Genomic DNA, 25,847 nt, shown 5'->3' with positions numbered 1-25,847 from the left:
AGCATGATTAGGGCACAGCTTGCCTCTGGCATGATCCTCTTCTTGACCAGTCTCCTTGCCTCTGGTCTTGCCACTTGCCAATCCGTTTTCCATATGGCTGTCAGAGTGACTTTTCTAGCAGGCAAATCACATCATCCTATGTCTCCAGTTAAAATCCTTCAGTGGCCCCTATTCCCCTAGCAATAAAGCTCCAGCTTCCTACCAAGGCATTAGAAGGAAGGTGCCACATCTTCCTGTGCCTGACTGCCTGTCCATTATCATTTCCAGCTAGTTTTCTTTGACATATTTCAGCCAAACTCCTCATAGGTTCCCAAGCATTCCATGTTATTTTGTTAATTTCATGTCTCAGTTCTGGCTTACGCTGTTCTTTTTTCCCATTCTGGGTGTTCTTTTTTCCACCTCAGACTTCATGTTTCCATGAAATTCTCTGCTGTCATAGAGTTTATTGACATGATGCCTAGTGTATATTTCTTCTATCAGATTACAAACTTACTGAGGACAGAAACTGTGACTAATTCATATCTCTAGTTTTTAGCACAGGGCCTGGTACACAGGTAGTACTCAATAAATGCTTGTCAAACTGTTTTCTTTTGTTTCAGTCAAGTGACAGTACAATTTCCTTCACTTTCAAAACAGAATCTCTCTTGTTTTACGTCTATAAGACTCTTAATCTGTGCCTCATTGTTTCTATTTACTTTTCTCAGAATTTTTAAATAAATCTAAATGTCCCCTTCTTTTGGTGTCAAACTGAAAGGTGACAACATGCTAGCAGCCCTCACTCTTGGCGCCTCCTCGGCCTCTGACAGTGCTTGAGGAGCCCTTCAGCCCTCCACAGCACTGTTGGAGCCCCTCTCTGGGCTGGCCGAAGCCGGAGCCTGCTCCCTCTGCTTGCGGGGAGGTGTGGAGGGAGAAGAGCCGGTGAGAAATGGGCTGCGCGAGGCGCTCACGGGCCAGTGCAAGTTCTGGGTGGGCGTGGGCTCGACGGGTCAGCACTCCGGCCAGCCCCGCTGGCCCCAGGCAGTGAGTGGCTTAGCACCTGGGCCAGCAGCTGCAGAGGGTGCACCGGGTCCCCCAGCAGTGCCAGCCTGCCGGGTACTTGATTTCTCACCGGGCCTCAGCTGCCTCTCCGTGAGGCAAAGCTGGGGACCTGCAGTCCCCCATGCCCAAGGCTCCTGCCGGGCCCAAGCGACGAGGGCCCAAGCGATGAGTGCTGCCCCCTGCACCGCAGGGCCGGGTCCCACTGACAGCCTAAGGGCTGAGGAGTACGGGTGCCCGGCACGGGACTGGCCAGCAGGGCTGCCTGCGGCCCTGGTGCAGGATCCACTAAGTGAAGCCAGCTGGGCTCCTGGATCTAGTGGGGACTTGGAGAACCTTTATGTCTGGCTAAGGGATTGTGGATGCACCAATCAGTACTCTGTGTCTAGCTCAATGTTTGTAAATACACCAGTCAGTACTCTGCATCTAACTAACCTAGTGGGGACTTGGAGAACTTTTCTGTCTGGCACTCTGTGTCTAGCTAAAGGATTGTAAACACACCAATCAGCACTCTGTGTCTAGCTCACGGTTTGTAAATACACCAGTCAGTACTCTGTAAAAATGGATCAATCAGCTCGCTGTAAAACGGACCAATCAGCTCGCTGTAAAATGGACCAATCAGCAGGATGTGTGTGGGGCCAGATAAGGGAATAAAAGCACACTGCTGGAACCAGTCACTGGCAACTCTCTGGGGTCCCCTTTCTCAGTGTGGAAGCTTTGTTCTTTTGTTTTCAATAAATTTTGCTGCTGCTCACTCTTTGGGTCCATGTTGCTTTTATGAGCTGTAACACTCACCGTGAAGGTTTGCAGCTTCACTCCTGAAGTCAGCCAGACCACCAACCGACTGGGAAGAACTAACAACTCCAGACACGCTGCTTTTAAGAGCTATAACGCTCACCAGCGAGACCACCAACCCACCAGAAGGAAGAAACTGCGGACACATCTGAACATCTGAAGGAAGAAACTCTGGACACACCATCTTTAAGAACTGTAACACTCACCGTGAGGATCCGCGGCTTCATTCTTGAAGTCAGTGGGACCAAGAACCCACCAATTCCGGACACAAAACTTTGCATCCTGAGTGAGTGGTTAGATTTTTATGAGAACAAAAAATTCTCATTAAGCCAGTTTTTTTTTTTTTTTTTCCCCAAAAGCCAATTAACTTCTCTAAGTGGCAGAGCCCTGTGGTTGGGAAATATATGATTTCCTTTTCAGTGATTTTGTTTTGGGAATGGAAGCAACAGTCAATGCAGGGTAGACTGAGTTTGGTGTCCAGAGTTGTTTTGGCAAAATGTGCTAAGTCGTTTCTTAGGGCCTCAACCTATACCTGATGCCTAACTGATACCTATGTGAGAGAGGGCTGAGAGAACAATGACCAGACCGCAAAGTAGGTGGGGGTCATCATGGACCAGGACAAAGTGGCCCAACCCTGGCAGATGTGGCACTATCCAGTCTACTCCTTGGAGCCACGGTGCAGATGCTCCTGTTGAGAAAGGACAGGGAGGCAGGTGGGGGTGGAGGGAGTGTGGGGAGGAGTGGACCCATGATAGGATGTTACTGCAATTCACATACCAGGCAGATAAGAACTGATGGGACAGAAGGAGATGCTTTGCAATTAGCATTTGCAGCTGCTGGTACGTGAGATATTAATATGTTCTCTATTCTTAGGTTCAATTCTGCAGACACTTAAAGCAATAAAATGGCATGAGCAATCTGCAAAGACTAGAAGGAAATTAAGTGCCCCTCAATTTTAGTCATGAAATCATAGAGTTGGAAGTGACTCAGAAATTAATTATCCCTTTCCCCTCCTTTTACTGGTAAATAAGCTTAGACCAGAAAGTTTAGTTGTTGGACACACAGCCAGAAATAAGCAGTGTCAAGGACTTTAGCCCAGGGATCTTGACTCCCTAGCACAGAATTATTTTTATTTTACCAGCTACCTCCTTGGCCCTGTCGTTTAGTTCAAGTCATCAACGTTGGCTAAATCATGGCATTCTGGAATTGTAACTTGTTTCATGTTTTTTGAATGAAAAAGGTATCATTATTTTTAAATTATTACAAATGACAAACCAAATGGAATATACACACCCTTCCATTCTGATCAAAACCTTTTTTTTTTTTTTTTTTTGAGACAGAGTCTTGCTCTGTTCCCAGACTGGAGTGCAGTGGCACAATCTCGGCTCACTGCAACCTCCGCCTCCCGCGTTCAAGCAATTTTCCTGCCTCAGCCTCCTGAGTAGCTGGGATTACAGGTGCACACTGCCACACCTGGCTAATTTTTTGTATTTTAAAATAGACGGGGTTTCACCGTATTGCCCAGGCTGGTCTCGAACTCCTGAGTTCAGGCAATCTGTCCGCCTTGGTTTCCCAAAGTGCTAGGATTACAGGCGTGAGCCACCACGCCTGGCCTAAAACCAATTTTTAAAAATGAAGTGAGTATTTCATGGAAATTCATTACTTTTTGTGATGCTTTAAAATATTTAATTTCTTTCACAAATATTATTTGATCTTCCCTAAAGACATAACTAATAATCCAAAGAAAACATGCTAGCATGTGATTTTTAGACTATCACGAGAAATGAAAGCGCAATTAAAACAGAAAAAAGGCATTCTCATCTTAGACATCAGACACATAAATTTGTGTAAAAAACCCCCACAAAACTCCCATTACATGGTAAAAATTGTTTCTGAATGAGACAAACTACTCACTGAATCATCAAACTACTATGAATCATCAAACTACCAATCATTTATTTTAAAACTATGGCAGGGAAATGGCTTAGGAAATCATATGGTTTAACGGTTTCAGAGATTTCCAATGGTGTTATTTTTAGAGAATATCTGATTTTGATTTTCCTGTCATTCCTTTGGATTGTGCTGAATCACAAATGCACACGTGAACTGTAAACTCTGAGAGTATTTAAAGGGACACATACACTGGGGGTGCTGTCAACACCAGTGAGAGAGATCAGGAGAGAAAGTGAGAGAAAGAGAGACTGTATTGGAGAGTCACTCAAATTGTGCTGCAGTAAACTGTGAAGGCCGCATGCTGTGCTTAGAGGATGTCAGAATCATGCCACTTATCTTGATAATAAAAGTTGCCTTTTACTATCAAAATAGATTAGAAGCAGCTACTGGCAAAGAACATATCCAAGAAAACCAATAAAATAGCGTAAAAAATCAATACTGGGGATAAAAAGGAAGTAAATACGCAGTTTAATTCTACCAAATCCCAACTGGGACAGTTTCTGCTTTTAGATGGGAGGCCACCACGCCCTAGGAGAATCGCCTTGAACTGGACTAAAAGTCTTCCCAAAATATCTAGCAGCGGTTGTGCTTCAGATCTAAAAAACAGATGTTATGTTTTCCTTTATCCTACGCTATACGTTTAGATGTTCAATAAGCATTGAATATGTTTAAATTTGAAATATACAGTTTGAAATAAATAAATTATATTTGTCAATAGATGCTAGCTGCAAAACTCGTTTCATTTTAATGTTAGTAAACATTAGTGTTACTAAACCAAGCAAGAGAAAGTAGTTGAGCCAAATATAAGCGAAACGCTGCCTCTAATGAGTGGGACTTCTAAGTAAACAAACCAATTAAACATGAATCCTTGCTTCTAAGATAGCAAAAGTGAATGTGTTAAGAAGCAGATCAACTCTGAAGACAAAAGGCAGAGAAAAGAACTAGGAAGAGGCCCAGCCCCTGGTCACAAGCAGGCACTGCCTTGCTTGTTATACATCTTCCAGTTAGAAGGATGCCCTGAGCTCCTATTAGCTGCTCCTGTTTTCCCCTAACCAGGCATCCAACAGAGCCAGGCCATAGTTCACAAGGAGCATCTACCATTAGCAACACTGATCTTATGACCAAGGATTGATGAAAAGAATGACTGCTGTTTTTTTCTTTATTGACTGAATCCCAAATAAATTGGCTCTGCTTTAAGAGCCAGGACACTGAGTGCTTGAATCAGCTTGTCTCCATAGGTACAAACTGTGGGAAGGGTGAGGACCAGATTAGGGAGGGCTGAGAGGAAATGATGCAGCGGAAGGGGAGGGGCCAGATTTGAAACTGAATGTTGGCAGCAGGGAAAGATGCGCCTGGCAGTGGTCATGCCCAGGAAAGGGTAGGGGTAGGGGTAGAATTAGGGTTAGGTTAACAAGAGCAAAACATTCAAGTGGTCATTTATGATGCCTGGGACATCAGAATTAGAGCATAAGAATGAGACTATATTTAGAACAGGGTGGCATATGGAGTCAGTCTCCTGGGAGTGTGCCCCTAGCTCATCTGTAGTCTTTGGGTGGGGGCCACATATCACCTGAAATATGGCTGAAACTCATGCTTTCTGAGTCAGGGAGTTCCTCTCCCAGAGTTGAAGCCATTACGAACACATTTATTTCTCTAGTATTAAAAATATCACCAGGCACAGCGACTCATGCCTGTAATTCCAGCTACTTGGGAGGCTGAGGCAGGAGGATCACTTAAGGCTAGGAGTTTGAGACCAGCCTGGGCAACACAGTGAGATGCACCTCTACAAAAAAATGTTTTAAAAAGTTAGCTGGGCACGGTGGTAATCGCCTATAGTCCCAGCTAATCAGGAGGCTGAGGTGGAAGGACAGATTGAGTTCAGGAGTTTGAAATTACAGTGAGCTGATTTCACTACTGCACTCCAGCCTAAGTAACACAGAGAGATCCCATCAAGAAAGAAAGGGAAAGAAGGAAGGAAGGAAAGAAGAAAGGAAGGAAGGAAGGCGCCACCCACCCAAAAAAATGATTTTCCAGAAAGATATCAGGAAGAAGAAAGAAAGAAAAAAGAAACAAAGAAAGCCTAAAAAACAATTTTCCAGAAATATATCAGGGTCATCTCTGACTCCAGGTCCTACAGTTCAGATCTTGTTTCCAAAAGACAATCAGGTAAAAGGTCAGTGGCACAAATTTCGGCATGATAGGGTGTCTACCACGCAGACCTCATGGCATGTACAAGGGTATGCACACTCTATCCTTTACATGAGGTATCCATGGTAAGTTCTAAATGCTTAGTGGTCTCTCAATTGTTCAGCTCCTACTCACTTCTCATCATTTTCTTTCAACTCTCAGACAAACGGTGCTATGGTCAAGTCAATGTTCCTGTCCTTATATATCAATCCAGACATCCTGCCAACCTTTGCTGCTTCACTTTTTTTGGAGGGAGGGAGATGGGGGAATGAGATTCACATACTGGCCACTTAAGAACCAGGTACTGTCTCACTGTAACAAATTACAGCTAAGAGCAAAGTCTGAAAGTGTCTCCAAAAGTCCTCAGAGAAAATGCATTAAACAATGGATTTTTGTTCCATTTTATAGCCTAAAAACTATCTAGTGCATTGAGAGAGAAGGGGCCCATTCATCTCCTTTCTGACCTAGAGACCACAGAACCATTGAGTTCCCAAATTACAGCTGCAGTGTAGTAGATACAGAGTGGACAGCCTGACTTCTCAACCCCAAGATCCAGGTGGGTTCCAAGAATCAATGGAGAGAAAGCATCATTCAGAAATGAAGATGGTCAAGTTGGAGTCTCTACGTTTAAGCCAAAAAGTCACTTAACTTCAGCTCGCAACTTTTTGTGAGTAAAGTGTCTTCCTAAGGATGCATTCAATCTTGGCTTGCCATTGAGTCTAGAGTACAACTTTCTTGTTGTCCTTATAATTCATAATGTTGTAGTAAAATCAGAACTCTTTGGGGGAACTCATTGCAATAACTCCCCCTCTGGTCCCAAGAGGACTTGTTAATAATTCTTGACTGGTGCTGGAAGTAGCCTTCCAGATTCCCTCTGGCTCCTCAAACTCTCTCTCACCTATGTTTCCCTACCACCAATTAATTCCTCTAGAAACAGAGTAGCAATGTCTATTCAGATTACTCAATGAGAGATTCTAAATTCTGGACCTGTAAAAGTAGCCAGGAAAGAGTCTCTTCATCAAATCTGAATTCCTCTTGGTTAAGGAGAAAGCCCATACTAGAAAAGTTTACTTTAAAAGTTGGAATGTTTCACAACCACTATTGTTTGACTACAACACACTAGATTATAGTAGTCCCCTCTAATCCATGGGAGATACCTCCCAAGACCTCCAGTGGATTCCCGAAATCACAGATAGTACTGAACTCTCTCTATATGTACTATGTATTTTTGAACTGATAACTAACAGGGTTACTAAGTGGCTAAGGGGCAAGTAGCCTATACAGCATGGACATGCTAGACAAAGAGAAGATTCGTTTACCAGGATGGAAGGAGTGGGATTTCATCATGCTACTCAGCACGGCATGCTATTTAAAATTGTTTATTTCTAGAATTTTCTGTTTAATATTTTCAAACTGCAGTTGACTACAGGTAACTGAGACTGCAGAAAGTGAAACTGCAGATTAGAGGGTAGTACTGTAATCTAAATATTCATTGTTACAGATACTGTCTGGTTTGTCAGTTAAGTCTAACAAAGTTCCTTTCATAGTAATTTTTATTTCTCATTTCTTACAGTGGACAACTTGTCATATCATTATTCTACATTTTTCATTCTTAGATGGATTGTACAAAACAAAATCTCTCTTTCAAGAAGTCCTTATTAAATAAGATAGTGCTGAACTAAATAATTGGAATTCCATTTCAATCTATGTATTCTTGTTCTACCAAATAATTGTCTGGAACATCTCTGGGTGATAAAGTTAGCTTTGGGGAGATGGATCAGTGAAGATTTCTAAGATCTTGATGGACAAAGACGGCACTGGATTTACCTAAACCTCCCTTGTAAGGCAGGGCCCTAATTCCAATAAAAATAAAATGCATTTACTCTGCTTCTTCTCCACCCTCACCCAGTTGGTAAGATCACACTTATCTTCTAGAGGCAAGGTCTTGAAAACATCCCCCAGTCCCTACCTCCTGTAAGCCTGCACCAAGGATACTCAAGATGGAGCCAAAAGCTTTCAAGGTAAGACTGAGAGACTCCTGTCTTCAGAGTCGCCGACAGCAGAAGTTCCCTATCTGGAGAATATGCCAAAAGCACTTACATCTTTACAAATACTACTTTTGGCAAGCAGATGGATCATGGAACTAAAGTTACTGCTGACAGTCTTCCATTTTGGAAGGGAGTCAACAGTGCCTTAAAAACAGACTACAAAATCATTAGATTCAATAATTTCATAGCATACAATTTGAATATTTTTTATAAAGTTTCACTTCTATTAGCATGTCTACATTTTATATATTGCTGATTCAATTTTCTAATTTTTTTTGAGAAGAATTGAAGAATTAGTTTTTTGTTTGTTTGTTTTAGCTTAAGCTCTTAGTAGAGATCTGATAACCCAAAGGATCCTGGTAAACTTCTTAAGCAGACACACTGACTGTTTAAAGCTGCAGGAGTGTCATTTATGAAAATGAAATCAAAATTCAACGAATTGCAGAAAGAGTTCATCTAAAATTCCAGAAAGCGTTCATCTAAAAGCCTGATTCACATTCAGAGTAAAATCTTCTTTCATCACACACGCTGAATCAATGTAGCAAACAATAAACTATTACCGGCGAAGTCTGAAAGTTTCTCTAAAAGCCTTAGGAGTCCCTATTAAACACGATGCTTTGTTACAAAAATTTAAAAATACAACTTATGGGACATAAGGAAGTGTTTATTACTTGGGGATAAATTTCTAGCCTTAAATGCTTTCATTACTCAATAACAAATGTAAAGAAATCCAGGAACCAAGTATTCTCTTAAAAAAAAAAAAACAGAAGAAACAAATGAATAATAAAAATATAAAAATCAAATTAAAACCAATAATACAGACGTGAAAACATTTATCAGGTGGGTAAAATGCATCCAATAGCTGTTGTGGTTTTGCCTTTTTCTTTTTTTTAAGATTCAAAACCCCCTGTAAACCCAATTAAAGATAAAAGAGAGTAAGGGCAAAAATGAGAATTTCTCATTGGAATGAGAAAGGAAACAAAGCCAGAATGGGATTAATTTAAAGTATCATAAGAAAATTCAGCAAGAAAATCTATGGCATAAGATTTCATGATAATTTCTTAGCAAAATACAAATAACCCAAAAGAGAAAAACTAATTCAAAAATATAATTACCATAGAAGAATCAGAAAGGTAATTAAAGACTCAGTATCAAAAAGGCCCAAGGGTCAGACACAGTTGAGTTTTACCCTAATCTATCTATCTATCTTTCTTTTTTTTTTTTGAGATGGAATTTCACTCTTTTTGCCCAGGCTGGAGTGCAATGGCGTGATCTTGGCTTACTGCAACCTCCGCTTCCCAGGTTCAAGCGATTCTCCTGCCTCAGCCTCCCAAGTAGCTGGGATTACAGGCGCCTGCCACCATGCCCAGCTAATTTTTTGTATTTTTAGTAGAGACGGGGTTTCACCATGTTGGCCAGGATGGTCTCGATCTCTTGACCTCATGATCCACCCGCCTTGGCCTCTCAAAGTGCTGGGATTACAGGCGTGAGCCACAGCGCCTGGCCCCTAATCTTTATTTAAAGTTTTAAAAGACATTGTCCTCAATCTTCTCTAATGATAAGAATTAATGGGATGCTGTAATACTAGATCTCTCTCAGAAATTTCTATATGGTAGGTCTGGGTAACACGTATGTGTGTCGAGGTGCTTCTTATCTTCAGAGAACATTAGGAACTGATTTTAACTCACATAGGCCAAAGAAAAAATGAAAAAAGCTCACTGGCATAACTTTAATAATCAAATTTGATATAAAAGAAAACAAAAACAGTAGATAAATTTCATTGCTAAATATATAGATGCAAAAATTCTAAATAAAACACTAGCTCATAGATACAGAAATTTATCAAAAAGATAATATAGGTGGACTCTATTTGGCTTATTCCAGAAATGTAAGGATAGTTAAATATTAAGAAATCTATCAACATAATAAGGAGACATCAACAAATTGCCATAGGAAAAAATATGATTATATCAATAGCTGCTGAAAAAAAATTTGGTAAAATTCGGCAGAATTCCTAATAACAACCCTAAGTAAAACAGCAATAAAAGGAAATTAGTTACGATAAATATTCTTTTTCAAAAAATAGCAAAACACTAAAGCCATTTAAAATCAGAAACTAGAGTGAGAGGCCAACTATAATCATTATTACTTAATATTGATTTAGACTAGTCTTAGATGATCTAAGTATAAAAAAGAAAAATAAATGACTGATATAACATGAAAGGGGTAAAACTCTTTTTTTTGCTAATGGCATGATTATATATCTCAAAATTTCTACCAATGGAAAATTCATTTTACTTATAATAAAAACCTTAACATAGTTGTTAATAAATTTAAAAATAAGATGCAAGTTCTAGATGAATATAACTATAGATTATTATTAAAAACCCAAAACAGCATCTAAACAAACATAAAATCATATGACAAAAAGTACATAAGTCATTTAATAATTTGGGATGAGAAGACATACATATCATGAAAATGACATTGCTCCAAAAACTAATATATAGATTCAATACGATTCTAATTAAAAGTCCCAATGGGGTTGTTGGAATTGAACACATTGATCTTACAGTTTGTATGGACAAGCAATGCTAAACAATAGCTAAGGAAAGTATGGAAAAGAAGAAAGTGAGAGCAGGAATAGCCTTACTAGAAAAACACAGAATCAAACCACTGTTATCAAGTCAACAGAATACTGCTATAGAAATAGAAAACATAGATTGATGGCTAAAAGAGGCATCAAAAATAGATTACATGTCTTATAAGGCCTTAATATAGGATAAGTCAATTCTGGCTCTCCATCTGGAATAAAAGAAAAGTGGTGCTCCATCTGGTACCATAAAATAAATTTCAAATGGATTAAAGATAAATTTTTTTTTTTCACTTTCAAGAAAATCTAGGAGACTACACGTACAACCTAGAGTTAGGGGAAAACTTTTTAACCGAAACTAGAGACCTAGATGTTATGAACAAAAAGGTAAATTTGTTTGAATAAACAAACATTTAAAACTTCATTATGGTAAACAATATGACAAAAAGTCACAAATATACAACTATAAAGAAACATTTATAACACAAATGATAGAAACATATGTCTATAATCAATGAGCCCTTACAAATTGACATAAAGCATCTAAATAATTTAATAAAAGGGGCAACATATATAAATATACAATTCATAAGAGTAAATCTAAGCAGCTAGCAAACAAATGGAAAGATGTTCAAATATATTATTTGTCAAGGATATGCAAATTTAAAATGAGATGTTACTTTCACCCACCAGACTAGGAAATATTTAAAAAGCCACAACACATTGCTGGCAGGAATGAGTGAGGGAAGGGTATTAATATGTATCGGTGGTGGAAATGTGAAGTGCTACAGAATTATTGGAAGGCAATTTTGCAAGTTCTATTGAAATGTAAAATATATGTACCTTTTAACCCAGAAATTCCGCTACTAGGAACCTATTTCATAGAAAGAAATGAACAAGTCATTAAGGACATACTTCAGCTTTGCTCATGGTTGCAAAGATCCGGAAACATTTATAGTTATATACCCCGTCATGGTGAATGGCTGAATAAACTATGGTAGTACACACTGTAGAACATTTTACTGCCTTTAAAAGAGGTGATTCAGTGATATATTAGGTAATTTGAAGGGATTTTCACAGGTATTGCTGAGTAAGTAAAATCAGATATAGAAAAGTGTGTGTAATATAATCCCATATTAATAAAAGAATGATCATCTCACCAAATATATGCATGTGTACACATTTGCATGGGGGTGTGTGTGTGTATCTATAAACAAGACTCTAGGACTAGGTAAGTAAATATGGAATGTTGGATCCTGTATATGTCCATTAGCTAGGGGAGGAGAAAGAGAGCAGATGTAGATTTAAGGAGGTAAGATGGGGACGAGAGAGCTGGACAAAAAAAATTTCTTTAAAGGTGCTAGAAATTCACAAGCTGATCCTTCAAATTTATATTAAAGTTTAAGGAACCAACCTTGAAAAGCCAAAACATATTTTAAAAAAAGAACAAAGTTGTAGAAGGATTTATGCTTCCTAATCTCAATACTTATTACATAGCTACAATACTCATGTGTGATACTGGTATAAGGATAAATATATAAATCAATGAGATAGAATTGAGAGTCCAGAAATAAACCTGTATATTTGTGGTTAATTGATATTTGACCAAGAACAATGGGGAAAGAATAATCTTGCCAACAATGGTGCTGGTACACTGATTGTCCAGAAGCAAAAGAATGAAGTTGGATCCCTACCTCACAATATGCACAAAAACTAACTCAAAATGGAACAATGACCTAAATGTAAGAGCTAAAACTATATAACTATAAGAAGAAAGCTTAGGCATAAATCTTTGTGAGCTTGGTTTTCTATATAACACTAAAATCATAAGCAATAAAAGAAAAAATAGATAAACTGAACTTCATAAAATTTAAAAACTTTTGTGCTTCAAAGGACACCATCAAGAAAGGGAAAATATAACAAATAGATTTTTTTTTTCAAATCAGATATCTGATAAGGAGCTAGTACCTAGAATATAAAAAATTTCTACAACTCAAGAATAAAAAGACAATAACCCAATTAGAAAACATGCAAAGGATCTGAACAAACATTTCTCCAAAAAAGATCCACAGATATAAGTTATTAGGTAAATTCAACCAAACCCTCAAGTGATACCACTTCACATCCACTGGAATTACTATAATCAAAATGACAGATAACAATAAGTGTTGGTGAAGATGTGGAGAAATTGGAACCTTCATACAGTGCTGGTGGGAATGTAAAATGGTGCAGCGATTTTGGAAAACAGTTGAACAATTTAGTGAAAAAGTTAAACACAGAGTTACCCTATTCAGCATTTGCACTGCTAGGTATATATCAAAGATAAATGAACACTTATGTCCACACAAAAAGTTGTACATGAATGTTCATAGCAGCATTATTCATAATAGACAACTGAAAACAACCCAAATGTTGCCCATCAACTAATGAATGGACAAATAACATGAAGTATATCCGTAAAATGAAATATTATTTAACAACAAAAAAAGTACTGATACACGCTACAAAAATGGATGAACCTTGCAAACATTATGCTAACTGAGAGAAACCAGTCACAACGGATCACATATTATATGTGGACATGTACGTAAAATGTCCAGAAAAAGCAGATTTTATAGTGATAGAAAGTAGGGATGAAGTCAGAATTGAGTCAGAAATATGCTAATTGCTACCATATTTCTTTTTGGGGTGAAAAATTTATAATATGAAAATATTCTATAAATGATTATGGTCATGAATACACATCTCTATGAATATACTAAAAGTCACTGAAATACACACTTTAAATAGGTGAATTATATTGTATGTAAATTATATCTTAATAAAGTTATTAAAAAGATTGCACTAAAAAGAACATGCACACTTCTGCATTTATGTAAAATTATATATATATATATGTTTATGTATATTTCCCATATATGTATATGGGAAATGTAAGTATAAGTAAAATAAAAGATTAAGAACAAAACTAAATTCAATTATATCTCAAGGCCACTATTTCTTCACTCATAAAGTAAATTTTATATTTCCAGTTATTTCATAAGGCTCTTCTAATATATGTAAAGCACTTATGCTGGTATATATTAAGCACTCAATAAATGCTCTTAACATTAATGATGATAAAAAGATACTTTCTAAAGAGGTTCAAGTGTCTTTCATACTTACCTCCATTGTAAAACCTATGACTTTGAAACATTGCTCAATTAATTCATACTGGGATTTATAGAAACTATTATTCATGATGTCTTGTACTGTTCTGAGGTGGTCATTTTGTAGGTACCTAAAAAATATATAAAAGGAAGGATAAAAGTCTAAAATTAAGTGAAAAGTGAAAGTATTATTGATGAAAGTACAACCTGGTAGATTACCTGGGAGGCTTATTTTCAGGCAGTTTGTAATGGGCTAGTTTCTTCTTTTCAGCCAAACCAGCATAAATGTAGTAAAAAATATGAAAATTTTTTTCTCCACTGGAAAAAAAGATATTTTCAGTAAGGGAGTTAGTAAGAATATTTATTGTTTAAGTTACTTGACAATATAATTATTTGAACAATGACTGTGAGTGCTAATATGGGCTTTTCTGAATACTGCATTTTGGCTTTCTGTGGTCGTTATTGTTGTCATTATTTTCAACAACCACTGTCATTAAATTCCAGACATTATCTTAATCACTTCATAGGAATCATTCAATATACATTTGTGAGTGACTTCCAGGCACTGTTCCAGGCACTGGGGATATAGCAGAAGCAAAACTGTCAAAAATCCCTAACTCGTTGGAGTTTACCTGCCAGTGGAGCAGACAGAAAAAAGAATAATGTACACAGCCATGCCAATGGTTATAAGTGCTACATTATCTCATTAACCCACCATAGGCCCCTGAGATGGGCATGTGTTTCCTATTTTATGTAGAAGGAAACTGAGGATTAGAGCTACCAATCTCCCCCAAAGCCACAGAGTTGATAATTAATATGGATTTGAATCAGGTCTATTTGACTCCAAAGCCCATGCCTTTAACCACCTTTGAATATTGTCTTTCTGAGGCGTAGTTTTCTCACTTGTATGAGGAATCTCTTTCTTATAAGCCTCAAATCCCATGATTCTGTGGTTCTAAGTAGTATAAATTGCATTTTCCAGATGCTGCAATAATGTCATTAAGGGAATATGGATTACAACAAGGTAAGTTTCCACTTCAGGATGTTTCACAACATAATTTCTTGGACCTTGGGGTCCCCTCTCCTCCTTCCCTCATGTCTTCCTTCTGCTCTAGTGGGCTCTAGCGAAAGACCACACTTTCAGGCTCTCTGCTGAAACAGCAGAGGATGAACCTCCTGTTCTATAGTTTCCCCGTCTCTACTGCCCTGTTTTACTTCCACTCTTGATGAACCTAGTGGTCAATTGGGACACCCTGGGGTTTGCATCTCCCTGTGGCATTCCCCTTCCCGTCCTCCTCCTAGATCCTCCTCCTGTTTGAGGGTGGTCCTCAAACTTCACTTGACTGTTCATTCCATTATCACCAGGCTCACCAGGCTCACAGGTTGGGGCAGGGTAGGATTCTTCTTACAGTGGTTAAATTAATTCTAATGTCTCAACCAGAAGGCCTTGCCGTCTTCACTTCTTTCTATTGTTACTTCTCTTTCCGTTGGTATAAAACTCTCATCCTACCACAAAGCTTTGCATGTCACCATAGGGATTGGGCAGGAGACACTAAATTGTTGTGGATACTCCCCTTTCTGCCACTCTTGGCAGTGACCTGAACTGTGCTCTGGGTCCTAAACTCATCACACCCAAGATGGAAACTTCAGGGGCAGCTTGTGTCCCCTCTCGCCCTGCTCCTTTCCTTCACCCCCTCCACAGCCTTTATCAGCAAACTTAGGGGGCCAATGAAATATTTTCAGAAAAGGAATTATTATTATTAAACTTATTTTTAGTAGAACAGAGGGGTCTTTGAATTCTTTTCCATATGAAGTACATGAAACAGAAAAAAGCCCACTTCATGATATGCATAATTATACATAAATTATTTTACTTAAAAGGTAAGAAAGGACTTAAAAACATTCCAGGGTCTTCTCCCCCTGTACACGATGCAGTATCATCTCAGTAGAGATGGAAATTTACTGTTGCTCTCTTTAGAAATTATTCATTCAGTATGTAGAAGTTTTCCTCAGAATCAACAGTAACTCAAATATATCCATCTGTATTTACTCTTCCAATAATGCAGTAAAATTTGGAGTTTCAGAACAACTGTGGCTTTATTTTATAATCTCTAGTTTTGATCCGACATTCTGCCAAAAGCCATTACAAGAATAATTTTTACAGAAGCTCAATAAGGACTCCAATACATCAGTCATGTAGGTTTAAAATAACATTGAAGATTTGATACTTGTGACACACTAATAACTATTGAAGGTACTCTCTTTGGTCTTTCTTGAAAGTTAACAAATTGAAATACTTAATATGAAAGGGTAGAGCTTGATAAGGTGAATAATGCAGATCTCTGTTCTTCCTTAGTATTTCAAAAGGAAGGAAGACATTTTCTAAAGAGAAAAGTAACAATGCTATTGGTTAGTATGCATTCTGCACTGAAACTCTCCCCTGAGTGAAGGGAGAGTCAGGGGGTCTTATATAATTAGAGAAGGATAGTCCCATTCCAAAAGAAAGGGGCTATGGGAAAATAAATATATTTGAGATGTGTATTCAGTTGAATTTGAGATGGTAGCAGGATATGTAGGTAGTTGGAAATTTTTTAAAAATGTAAACTTTTTTCAGTTTTAAGAGGGGGAGAAGTATGTCTTTGGGTGTCAATCACGTAGGGCTCTCTGTTGAGGCCATAACGTCAGAAGAATTTGTGAAGTGAGAGAGTGTAGAGAACAAAAGAGAAAAGCTGCAGGGACAAATATTTGGTAAATACACAGTGTGAGACTGGATGGATAAATCTAAAACAGAAGAAAAATTCAGGGAGGTAGGAGAGGAATCAGGAGAATTTAGTCATGGGGCAAAGAAAAGTGAAGGTTTAAAGAAAAGGGGTGGTCCAGAGACTGGGTGCTGAAGTGAGGACTGGCACACCCTTCAGAACTCATCCTATTCTGTTACTTTTTGCAGTCACCAGTGATAATGCAAGAAACACCAACATGGCCTATGACTGAAGTTAGAACGAAACTGAAAGTTTCCTTTAGTTCTTGTCTTTTCTCACCACAGAATAATAAAAACTTCTCTACGACTGGCACAGCATATAATTCAGTTTGCTTTCTTCTAATGAAGCACACTGATTGTGCACTTCATTAATTGTACATTGTATCAGTTAAGTGCTAACAACGTGATTGCTAACATCAACTAATATAGTGCAATTGTGATGTTAACACTGTACTACATTGTTCACAATATACACTAATTGTACATTGTACCAGTTAAGTGTTAACAATCACAATCACATTTGTATCAGTTAACATTTGTGATTGTTAACAATGTACACTAATTGTACATCGTATCAGTTAAGTGTTAAAACTTAGACACACAATATTAATGGATTTCTTTTCATCAGTTTTCATTTATTGGGAATTATAATTTGAAAAGACCTGGAAGAAACTTTGGGGAATATACTGACCTTCAACGGACAATCAGAAAGTTAAAGAAACAGGAAAAGAACACACCTCCAAAGCTTACCCAGGGTCCCTAACCATATCAAGCTGTGCTTAAGAACACAGAGCATTACAGTATCCCACACTTGCTAATGTTTCCAGGGGTTCCCAGGTCAGGACTGCCTGAGGACAGACACAGGGTCTTACAAGTTACCAAATGTCATTTCTCTGATTGTGGCCTCACTCCTACTTGTGGAGCTTCTAACACTTCTTCAGAGTGAGTTCCACTCAGCTGCTTGCAGGAAGGCCTTCAGGGCTGTCTCATGTGTGTGTTCACCTGCTTTGCATCCTGGGGATTACCTGTGCAGCCAATGCCTCTGACAGCCTCAAACGGTGGCAAAGTACTCACAAGGATGTAGCTTAATTCCTGTGAAACCTTTGAATATTCAATGAAGTGGCCAACAATCAGACTTAGAAAGCTAATAATGAAGCTTTGCATTCTTAAGGGACTACAGGGTATCCATAAAGCAACACTTTTAGTTTTTCCTTTTTAATCACAGCTCCCACCTTATAAATTCTCTCCTCCTAGATATGCAGTCTCCTCAGTCCCCTTCTCTTGCTATCTACCTGCTGAATCTTAGCAGATGAACTCATTTCTTACTTTCATGAGAGGCTAGAAACCATGAGTGATCAGCAAGTTTTATCATACTGTGAGCTGTGTTACCACAAGAATCCTGCCTTACTTGGCTTTATGTCTCCTGTGCCTAGCACACAGTAGGCACTCAATAAATATGTGTCAAATAGATGGATGGATAGATGATGGATGGATGGATGGATGGATGGATGGATGGATGGATGGATGGATGGTTGAATGGTGGGCTTTGGAGTCAGACAGAAGGACGAGGCTTCAAACTCCAACTCATTCATTGCTAAGTTTTTGACATTAAGCGACTTATTAAAATTCTCTTAGTTTCTCACTTTTAAAAGAGAAGATGACACCCTGTCACATGACTACAAGAATTAAAAGAGATAATGACTGTAAGGTGCTTAGCGCAGTGACTGACATAGAGTAACTGCTCCATAAATACATTTCCCTTTCTCCACAATGGAGAGCACCATGTCTGCCACTTATTTATGTCTCCTATAGAGTCCTGTTAAGTGCTGGGGACATAAGAGAAATGCAATCAATGCCTGCTGAACTGAACTGTAATAACAGGAGGAAACTGCAGTGGAAATGGCTATAATTTGTATTTATGAGAATTATCTAGCATTGCCTTCAATAGGTTCATTTTATTCTTGAAATTAAGTAGCCTCTTTTAAAATTTTCTCCTTGAAAACCATCAATGTTTAAAAAAGGATTTAAATCACAGGTTATAAGACAGTACCATCATCATTAGAAAGGTAATCTAAAAATAAATGTGGTCAGAGATTGAGCTGGGATGACATTGTCAGAGGCAAAAAGTGAAGAAAAGAACAAAATGTCTTAAAGGGTGAGTTCATCAAAAAAAGATACTCGTCTGCTCTGATTCTTCCCTACTCCTCAGATCATTCTAAACTCTTATTTGTCTTGCTCTGGGACCCCAAAGGCCAATCCTTACAGCCTGCAATCCCTGGACTCCCTTGCTGTCTGGCTTCCATATGGGTTCAGCCAATAGGAAGCACAGGCAGGAAACAGGCGGAAGGAGGAGAGAGAGGCTGGGACGTTATCCCCTTGCTCTCTCCCTGAACGGCTGCATCCCATTAGGGCCATAGCTCTCGACAGGCAGCCCCTGATCCACAGCTGCAGCTGGCACCAGGCACTAGTGCTGCCCCTCCCTCTGCCTGCAGACAGGAAGGCAGCCATGGCTCCTCACCCCTGTTAGTCCATGGGCATCTCACCATTTCTTCTTGGCTCTTCAATGCTCATGTGACTTCTGTAAACAGTTTTCTCAGTTAAAACCCTAGAGCTTGTTCTTTCTGTTCAGTACCCTGATTGATAACAGTGCAATTAAATTTATAATTTGTAAAGGTACCTATTAAGAATTCTTCCATCAATCACAGGTCTAATATTTTCATATTCATAGGTCACTCAAAGCTCCTCTGGAACTTAAAAATGCAATTAAATTAGGTGAAAGAAAAAACATAAAAATGGAAAAAGTGTTATAAATTAAAGACAGCTGTGCTCAAATTATAACTGAGTTATATTTCCACTTGATTGTGAATTTGGAATTTGGAATGCTTTTCCCCAATAAGCAAAGTTGTAAAATTAGAATAGTTCCTTAGGGGGAAAAATTACTTAATTCATAGCATGCCTTAAATATAATCCTGACTATGCTATTTCTTAGAATCCATCCTGCAATATTTCAGTAAGCATTAACGGGATTATTTCTATGGTTATAAGCTCAGGGCCTCGCTGTGTAACTCCAGAGGGTTACGTTCATGTGTTATTCTATATGAACTGTGTTCCTGCACTCAGCTCCATAGAATACACCGTGAATGGTATCCCTTGATATTGTGCAACATGGTGGTGCCATCTACCAATTAGTTACTCTTAAGTAGTTCTCCCCAAAGGGCCTGAAGGAGAGGCTTACACAATTATGAGAGCAGAACAAACAGTTTTGAGAACTAGCTAAGTTTCCACATCTGCTAAGATCCTGAGGTCCTTCTACTTATGGGCCGCAATAGCACTGACACACATGTCCACTGAGTTTTGGGCACTGGACACGCATCAATAAATAGTATCTACCATTTATTGAACATCTTCAATATCCCAGGTACTGTGCTATATGTTATTTCTAATCAACTATTAATACTACTATTACTACTAATGGCTTAAACTTACAGATTTCTTACTATATGCCATTCATTGTGGTACATACTATACATACCTTGTCTTAATTGATAGGTACTAATGCTATTTCATTTTAAAGATGAAAAACAGAGGTGCAGAGAGGTTAAGTAAACTGTTTCAAATCCTACATACAATGAATTACAGAGCCAAGATCCTGTAAGGATCTTTAAGGTTTAAATATCTTACCCAAGGTGGATTAAAATGGTCTGGTACCACAATTGAAAACCACATGTGTCTAATAATCATTCCTTCCTATTTTTTTTTTTTTTTTTTTGAGATGGAGTCTTGCTCTGTCACCCCAGTGGAGTGCAGTGGCGCGATCTTGGTTCACTGCCAGCTCCGCCTCCTGGGTTCACGCCATTCTCCTGCCTCAGCCTCCCGAGTAGCTGGGACTACAGTCACCCACCACCAGTCGCCCACCACCACACCCAGCTAATTTTGTGTATCTTTAGTAGAGACGGGGTTTCACTTTGTTAGCCAGGATGGTCTCGATCTCCTGGCCTTGTGATCTGCCCACCTTGGCCTCCCAAAGTGCTGGGATTACAGTCGTGAGCCACCGCGCCCAGCCTCCTTCCATATTTTCAATTGAAGGCCAAAGGGTAATTTTCCATACTGGGGCTAGTGCTCAGGAGCTGGACTCCAGGCAACTTCTATTCATGACTTACTCATGAATTGAATGACACCAAGCTTGAAGGCACTTACATTAAATAATAATGTACTAATACACAACAAGGCTTATTATGTTACTGTGAATTAACTTGACATATTACTACAATAATGTAGCATATGTTTAGCATAAAACCAACGTAAGAAAAATGAAAGATTCTAATTTGCCAAGCTTTTAAACAAAATAATGTAACTACCAGGGTACAAATCCAATGTGTAACGATAGTTTCCTCATTAGAATAACAAAGATGTTTTGTGAGACAGAAGAGAAACTTTGTCATTAAGCTACAAACCCGCAAAAGGAATTCATTCCACTTAATATCAAAGCATTATGAAGAGTATTGATGGCTAAAATCAGTCAGCAATAAAAGGTCAATACGATAAAGCTCCTTCTTGAATCTTTTATTTGGCCCCTTGTGTATAAACACAGGAAGAATAGAATTAATACAAATGTCTATTTATATATGCTAGCATTTAAAAGAGAAAAGCATTCAGTTATTTCTAATTAAATTTCACATTAATTTTGTATAGATAAATATATTCTCTGCTATGTCAGAACGGTCTCTAATTTATGCTGTTAGTACCTCTATGATGGGCTTAGGCTTTCTATCTGGCAGCACAAATTTTAGGTTATTTATTAATTCCTCTATTGAATGTTACATATATTTGAGAGTAAGACAGTGCTGATGGATCTCTTCATTCTCAGTGGTAAGTGCTTTGCATACAGTAGGTGATAAACAAAATTTTATTGAATGAGAAAGACATTTTACTATTAAAGCATTATGTTTGCTTCTGCTTCCTCCAAAATAGGAGAGGTTTGAAATAAACTTACATAGCTTGGTGGATAACTCGGGATTTTTCCAGGAGATATTCAGAAATCTGTGCTCCCACTACAGCTCCAGAAGAGGTGAATTTCATTTCTAAGTATTTTCCAAATCGGCTAGAATTGTCATTTATAATAGTGCAGGCATTGCCAAAGGCTTCTACCAAATTGTTTACTTGTAAAATCTTCTCTTGCAAGGTTCTGTTATTAGCCTAAAGAGAAAATATTAAGATATTTTTAAAAACATAAAAAATTAACTTGGTATATAATGAAATGTCTCTTCTTTGGTGAGCACTTTATGTAGACATAAACATACAAAAGCATGTTCCTGATATATTGGCAGATGTTACATCCTGGTCTATTTTCGCCCTCCCATACGTGGATTCACTCACTTGTTTTCTTAAAAAAGGACAAGGAGATATTCTATACTTTTCTATTCAAATGCAGTTCTGCCTGATTTACAAAGATAATTTATAAGCAGCCTATGCACATTGAAGTACACTTGTCATTCTGTTATTCCTCCTCTACCTGCCTGGGTCCCCATCCAAATAGTCCCCAAAGCCAGAACCACTTTACTTGCTTCCACAGAAGCTGCTAACCCTGAAACTAAGAGAGGAAAGATAACTCATTAATTCAGAAGCAGAGAGAAGGGAATAATTATGAAAAGTGAGAACAGCTCGGAAGTATGAATGGGAGGAGTGGAAACCAGGTCAAGGTTAGCAGGCTTACATGGCTCTACCTCTATTTCTTCCCCATCTCTTATGCTCCTCTTCTCAAAGAAGTATGTTCCATGTTTCTTTTTTACCACTTTAGTTGAAATTCTACTGAGTAGAAATTTATTTGGGTTAATAGCCAATCACTATTACAAAGGCATTCCAACCTCTGCCCCCCGAGGTGTAGGGAGGTATTAGTTATTCACAACTTGGCAGAAGTTAGCTTAAGTAGATTATTTTCAGTATAATATCTACCTTAATACTTTACCAAGATCATCTATGTTAGACTTATTGCAAATTTTCTATGTCAAGGGAGAACAGTGGAAGCTATTTCTGGAACGCAGGCTACATTAGAATTTGAGTGGGTTGGAGGGGGCATTCACAATGAAGTTTTCAGGCTGTGTAAGAACTTTGAGTATCTTATAAAAGAGGCAATAAGGGGTGAGAGAAGAGCATAGTAATTTGGGGGATGAACTTGGCTCTTTTAAAATGTTTTGGGCTGGCCTTGCACCCATGAAAAAGGTGAGATAACATTTTCATTGGCATATATTGAATAGCAGTGACCTGCTAAGTAAGATTTGGAAGACTGCATATTTCAAAGGTAAGTTCTATCTACCAAACACCTCATTTTTCCATCTGGTAAATCCTTATCAAGGACATAAGTTAAAACAAGATAAGATGTGATAAGGGTAGGAATCTGAAAATACATATATACCTATCCCCAATTAACATTAATCTAAAACAAGACAAAGAGATTAGATTAAGGAGTTTGCTGACATCTACAGAACCACATTCACATACAATTAATTTATCACTGATGAGAACCTCTATCAGCCCGCAGATCAGGACAGAATAGCAAAGACCTGTGAGTAAATTCATTCAGGTGTTCAGCTCCTCTACACCAGGATAATATGCTATGCCTCACTGCCCCCGCGCCCCACATTAAATCTTATCTCACCATTGTCAAAACCTTTTAAAATGATACTTCTAGAAGGAGAGAGTGGTTGATGGGCAAGGGGAAAGAAAAGGCTGAGATGAGATACCTGGGGTAGCGCCACCTTTTTTTTAGGTCTCTCCTGGCTCTTCCACTCCCGAGAGGGTCACAAGTCTGCTAAGTAGAGGTTATATTAAGCCACTGGGTCAAGACTTCTGATAGAACATATTAAAACCACTCAATTAGTTTTTAACAGGAACATGGAATTCTTCCTACTCATCATTTTGAAAATGAATTAGAAGTGACATCAAGATGGTTGGCCAGAAGCTCCTAGTGCTCTCCCTCTGATATGGTTTGGCTCTGTGTCCCCACCCAAATCTCATGTCAAATTGTAATCTCATGTGTCAGGGGAGAGGGCCTGGTGAGAGATGATTAGATCATGGGGGCGGATTTTCCCCCTCACTGTTCTTGTGATAAGGACTGAGTTCTCATGAGATCTGATGGCTTGAAAGTGGCATTTCTCCCTTTGCTCCCTCTTTCTTTCTCTCCTGCTTTGCTGGGCTTGCTTCCCCTTCACCTTCTGCCCATGATTGTAAGTTTTTTTGAGGCCTTCCCAGCCATGTGGAACTGTGAGTCAATTACACCTCTTTTCTTTATAAATTACCCAGTCTCAAGTAGCTCTTTATAGCAGTGTGAGAATGGATAATACACCTTCAAGCCCCCCACTACCTGCAAATGAGTAAACAAGTACATTTAAACCAAAATAACTAAAGGAGCATGCTGGAGAACAGCAAAAAAGCAGCCAGTAGAAATCCTGTAGAGCACAGAAACCCAGGATGGCCACATAGAGAAGGAAAGGAAACACCTTACCTTTACCACATCATGCCCCAAGTGGGGATCAGCTCACAACCAGGAAGGAAGGACAGCTCCCTGCAAGGAAAAGGTAAGCAAGATACCCCCAGCAACCTCTCTCACTACTGTTCACACTTGCAGTCATTGCTACTGGAGACTCCTGCAGTCCTCACAGGCTCTGAGCTTGGCTGAAGGAGCTCCCTTGCACCAGAGCTGAGGCAGCACCCCACCCTCAGAGGGCCTCAGGCCTCCTGAACACTGAAGTAGTTGCTGCCACCACACATCACAGGTGAGGTGGTACCTTGCACCCTGGGGCTCCAAGCCTCTGGCACACCTAAGCAGGAGCACCTCCTAGCACCACACATGATCAACTATGTGGAAATTAAACAATGTACTGCTGAACAGCCAATTGGTCAAAGAAGAAAGTAAAAGGGAAAGTAAAAAATACCTTGAGACAAACCACAAGGAAAACACAACATAACAAGCCTATGGCATGTAGCAAAAGCAATTCTGAGAGAGAAGTTTGTAGCAATACATTCCTATGTTAAAAAAGAAGCAAGCTCCAAAATAAATAGTCTAACATTATGCCTCGAGGAACTAAAAAATGAAGAAAAAGCTAAAGCCAAAATTAGCAGAAGAAAGGAAAAAAATCAAAACCTGAGCAGAAATAAATCAAATAGAGAAAGGAAAAACTATAAAAAGAATCAATAAAACTATGAGTTTTGCTTTTGAAAAAAATAGGACTGACAAACCCTCAGCTAGTCTAAGAAAATAAGAGTGATGACTAAGATAAGTAAAATAAAAAATGCAAGTAGAGAAATTACAACAGACGTATCAGAAATAAAAAGGATCATAGGGACTATTATGAACAATTATCTACAAACAATTTGGGTAGCCTGGAGGAAGTAGATAAATTCTTAGAAAAATACAACCTACCAAAATTGAGTCAGAAAGAATTAGAAAGCCTGAACAGACCAAAAACAAATAAAGAAATTGAAGAAGTAATCAAAACCTCCTAACAAAGAAAAGCCTAGGATAAGGTGGCTTCACAGCTGAATTCCACCAAACATTGGAAGAAAATCAATACCAATACTTCTTAAACTCTTCTAAAAAGTAGAGCTAGGCCAGGCACAGTGTGGCTCATGTCTGTAATTCCAGCATTTTGGGAGGCCAAGGTGGGAAGACAGCTTGAAGCCAGGAGTTTGAGACCAGCCTGGGCAACAAAATAAGACCTCATCTGAACAAAGAATTATAAAATTAGCCCAGTGCACTGGCACATGCCTGTAGTCCCAGCTACTGGGAAGGCTGGAGCAGGAGGGTCACTTGAGCCCAGGAGTTCAGACACTGCAGTGAGCTAAGATTATGCTACTGTACTCCAGCCTGGGTGACAGAGTGAGACTCTGTTTCTAAGAAAAGCAAATTAATAAATAATAAAAAATAGAGCCAGAGGGAATACTTTCAACTACAGTTTATGAGGCCAGCATTACTTTACTACCTAAGCCAGATAAAGGTATCACAAGAAAAGAAAACTACAGGCCAGTTTCTCTGATGAACACTGATGCAAAAATTCTCAATAAAATATTAGCAAATCAAATCCAGTAACACATTAAAAAGATTATACATCATGTCCAAGCAAAATCTATCCCTGGCATGCAAATCTAGCTTAACATATGCAAATCAAACAATGTGATTCAACATATTAACAGAGTCAAAGATAAAAACCACATAATCATCTCAATTGATGCAGAAAAAGTATCTGACAAAGTCCAACACCCCTTCTTTTTTTAATTTTAAAAGTGGAAGCTGTATTCCATTTTCCTATGAGATTACACAAAGAAAAGCATTT

The 25,847-nt window shown here is 38.6% G+C and overlaps 1 protein-coding gene across 5 annotated transcripts in view; it reads right to left on the bottom strand.

Moving 5' to 3' along the window:
• MYO3A (myosin IIIA) overlaps positions 1–25,847 on the bottom strand; it is a 272,505-nt gene that overhangs the window by 98,139 nt on the left and 148,519 nt on the right. For all 5 annotated transcript variants that reach the window (XM_065520424.1, XM_045399709.2, XM_065520426.1 and 2 more), the window contains 3 exons: positions 21,512–21,714; positions 13,980–14,078; positions 13,777–13,891 (listed from right to left, as the gene is read on the bottom strand). In XM_065520424.1, coding sequence (XP_065376496.1) covers positions 13,777–13,891; positions 13,980–14,078; positions 21,512–21,714 — 417 coding nt within the window. The remainder of the gene's footprint in view (positions 1–13,776; positions 13,892–13,979; positions 14,079–21,511; positions 21,715–25,847) is intronic.

This window comes from Macaca fascicularis, chromosome 9 (assembly GCF_037993035.2).
Source record: "Macaca fascicularis isolate 582-1 chromosome 9, T2T-MFA8v1.1".
NCBI lineage: Eukaryota > Metazoa > Chordata > Mammalia > Primates > Cercopithecidae > Macaca > Macaca fascicularis.
The sequence above is the reverse complement of the archived record's forward strand: the minus strand, read 5'-3'. Positions and strand labels throughout refer to the sequence as shown.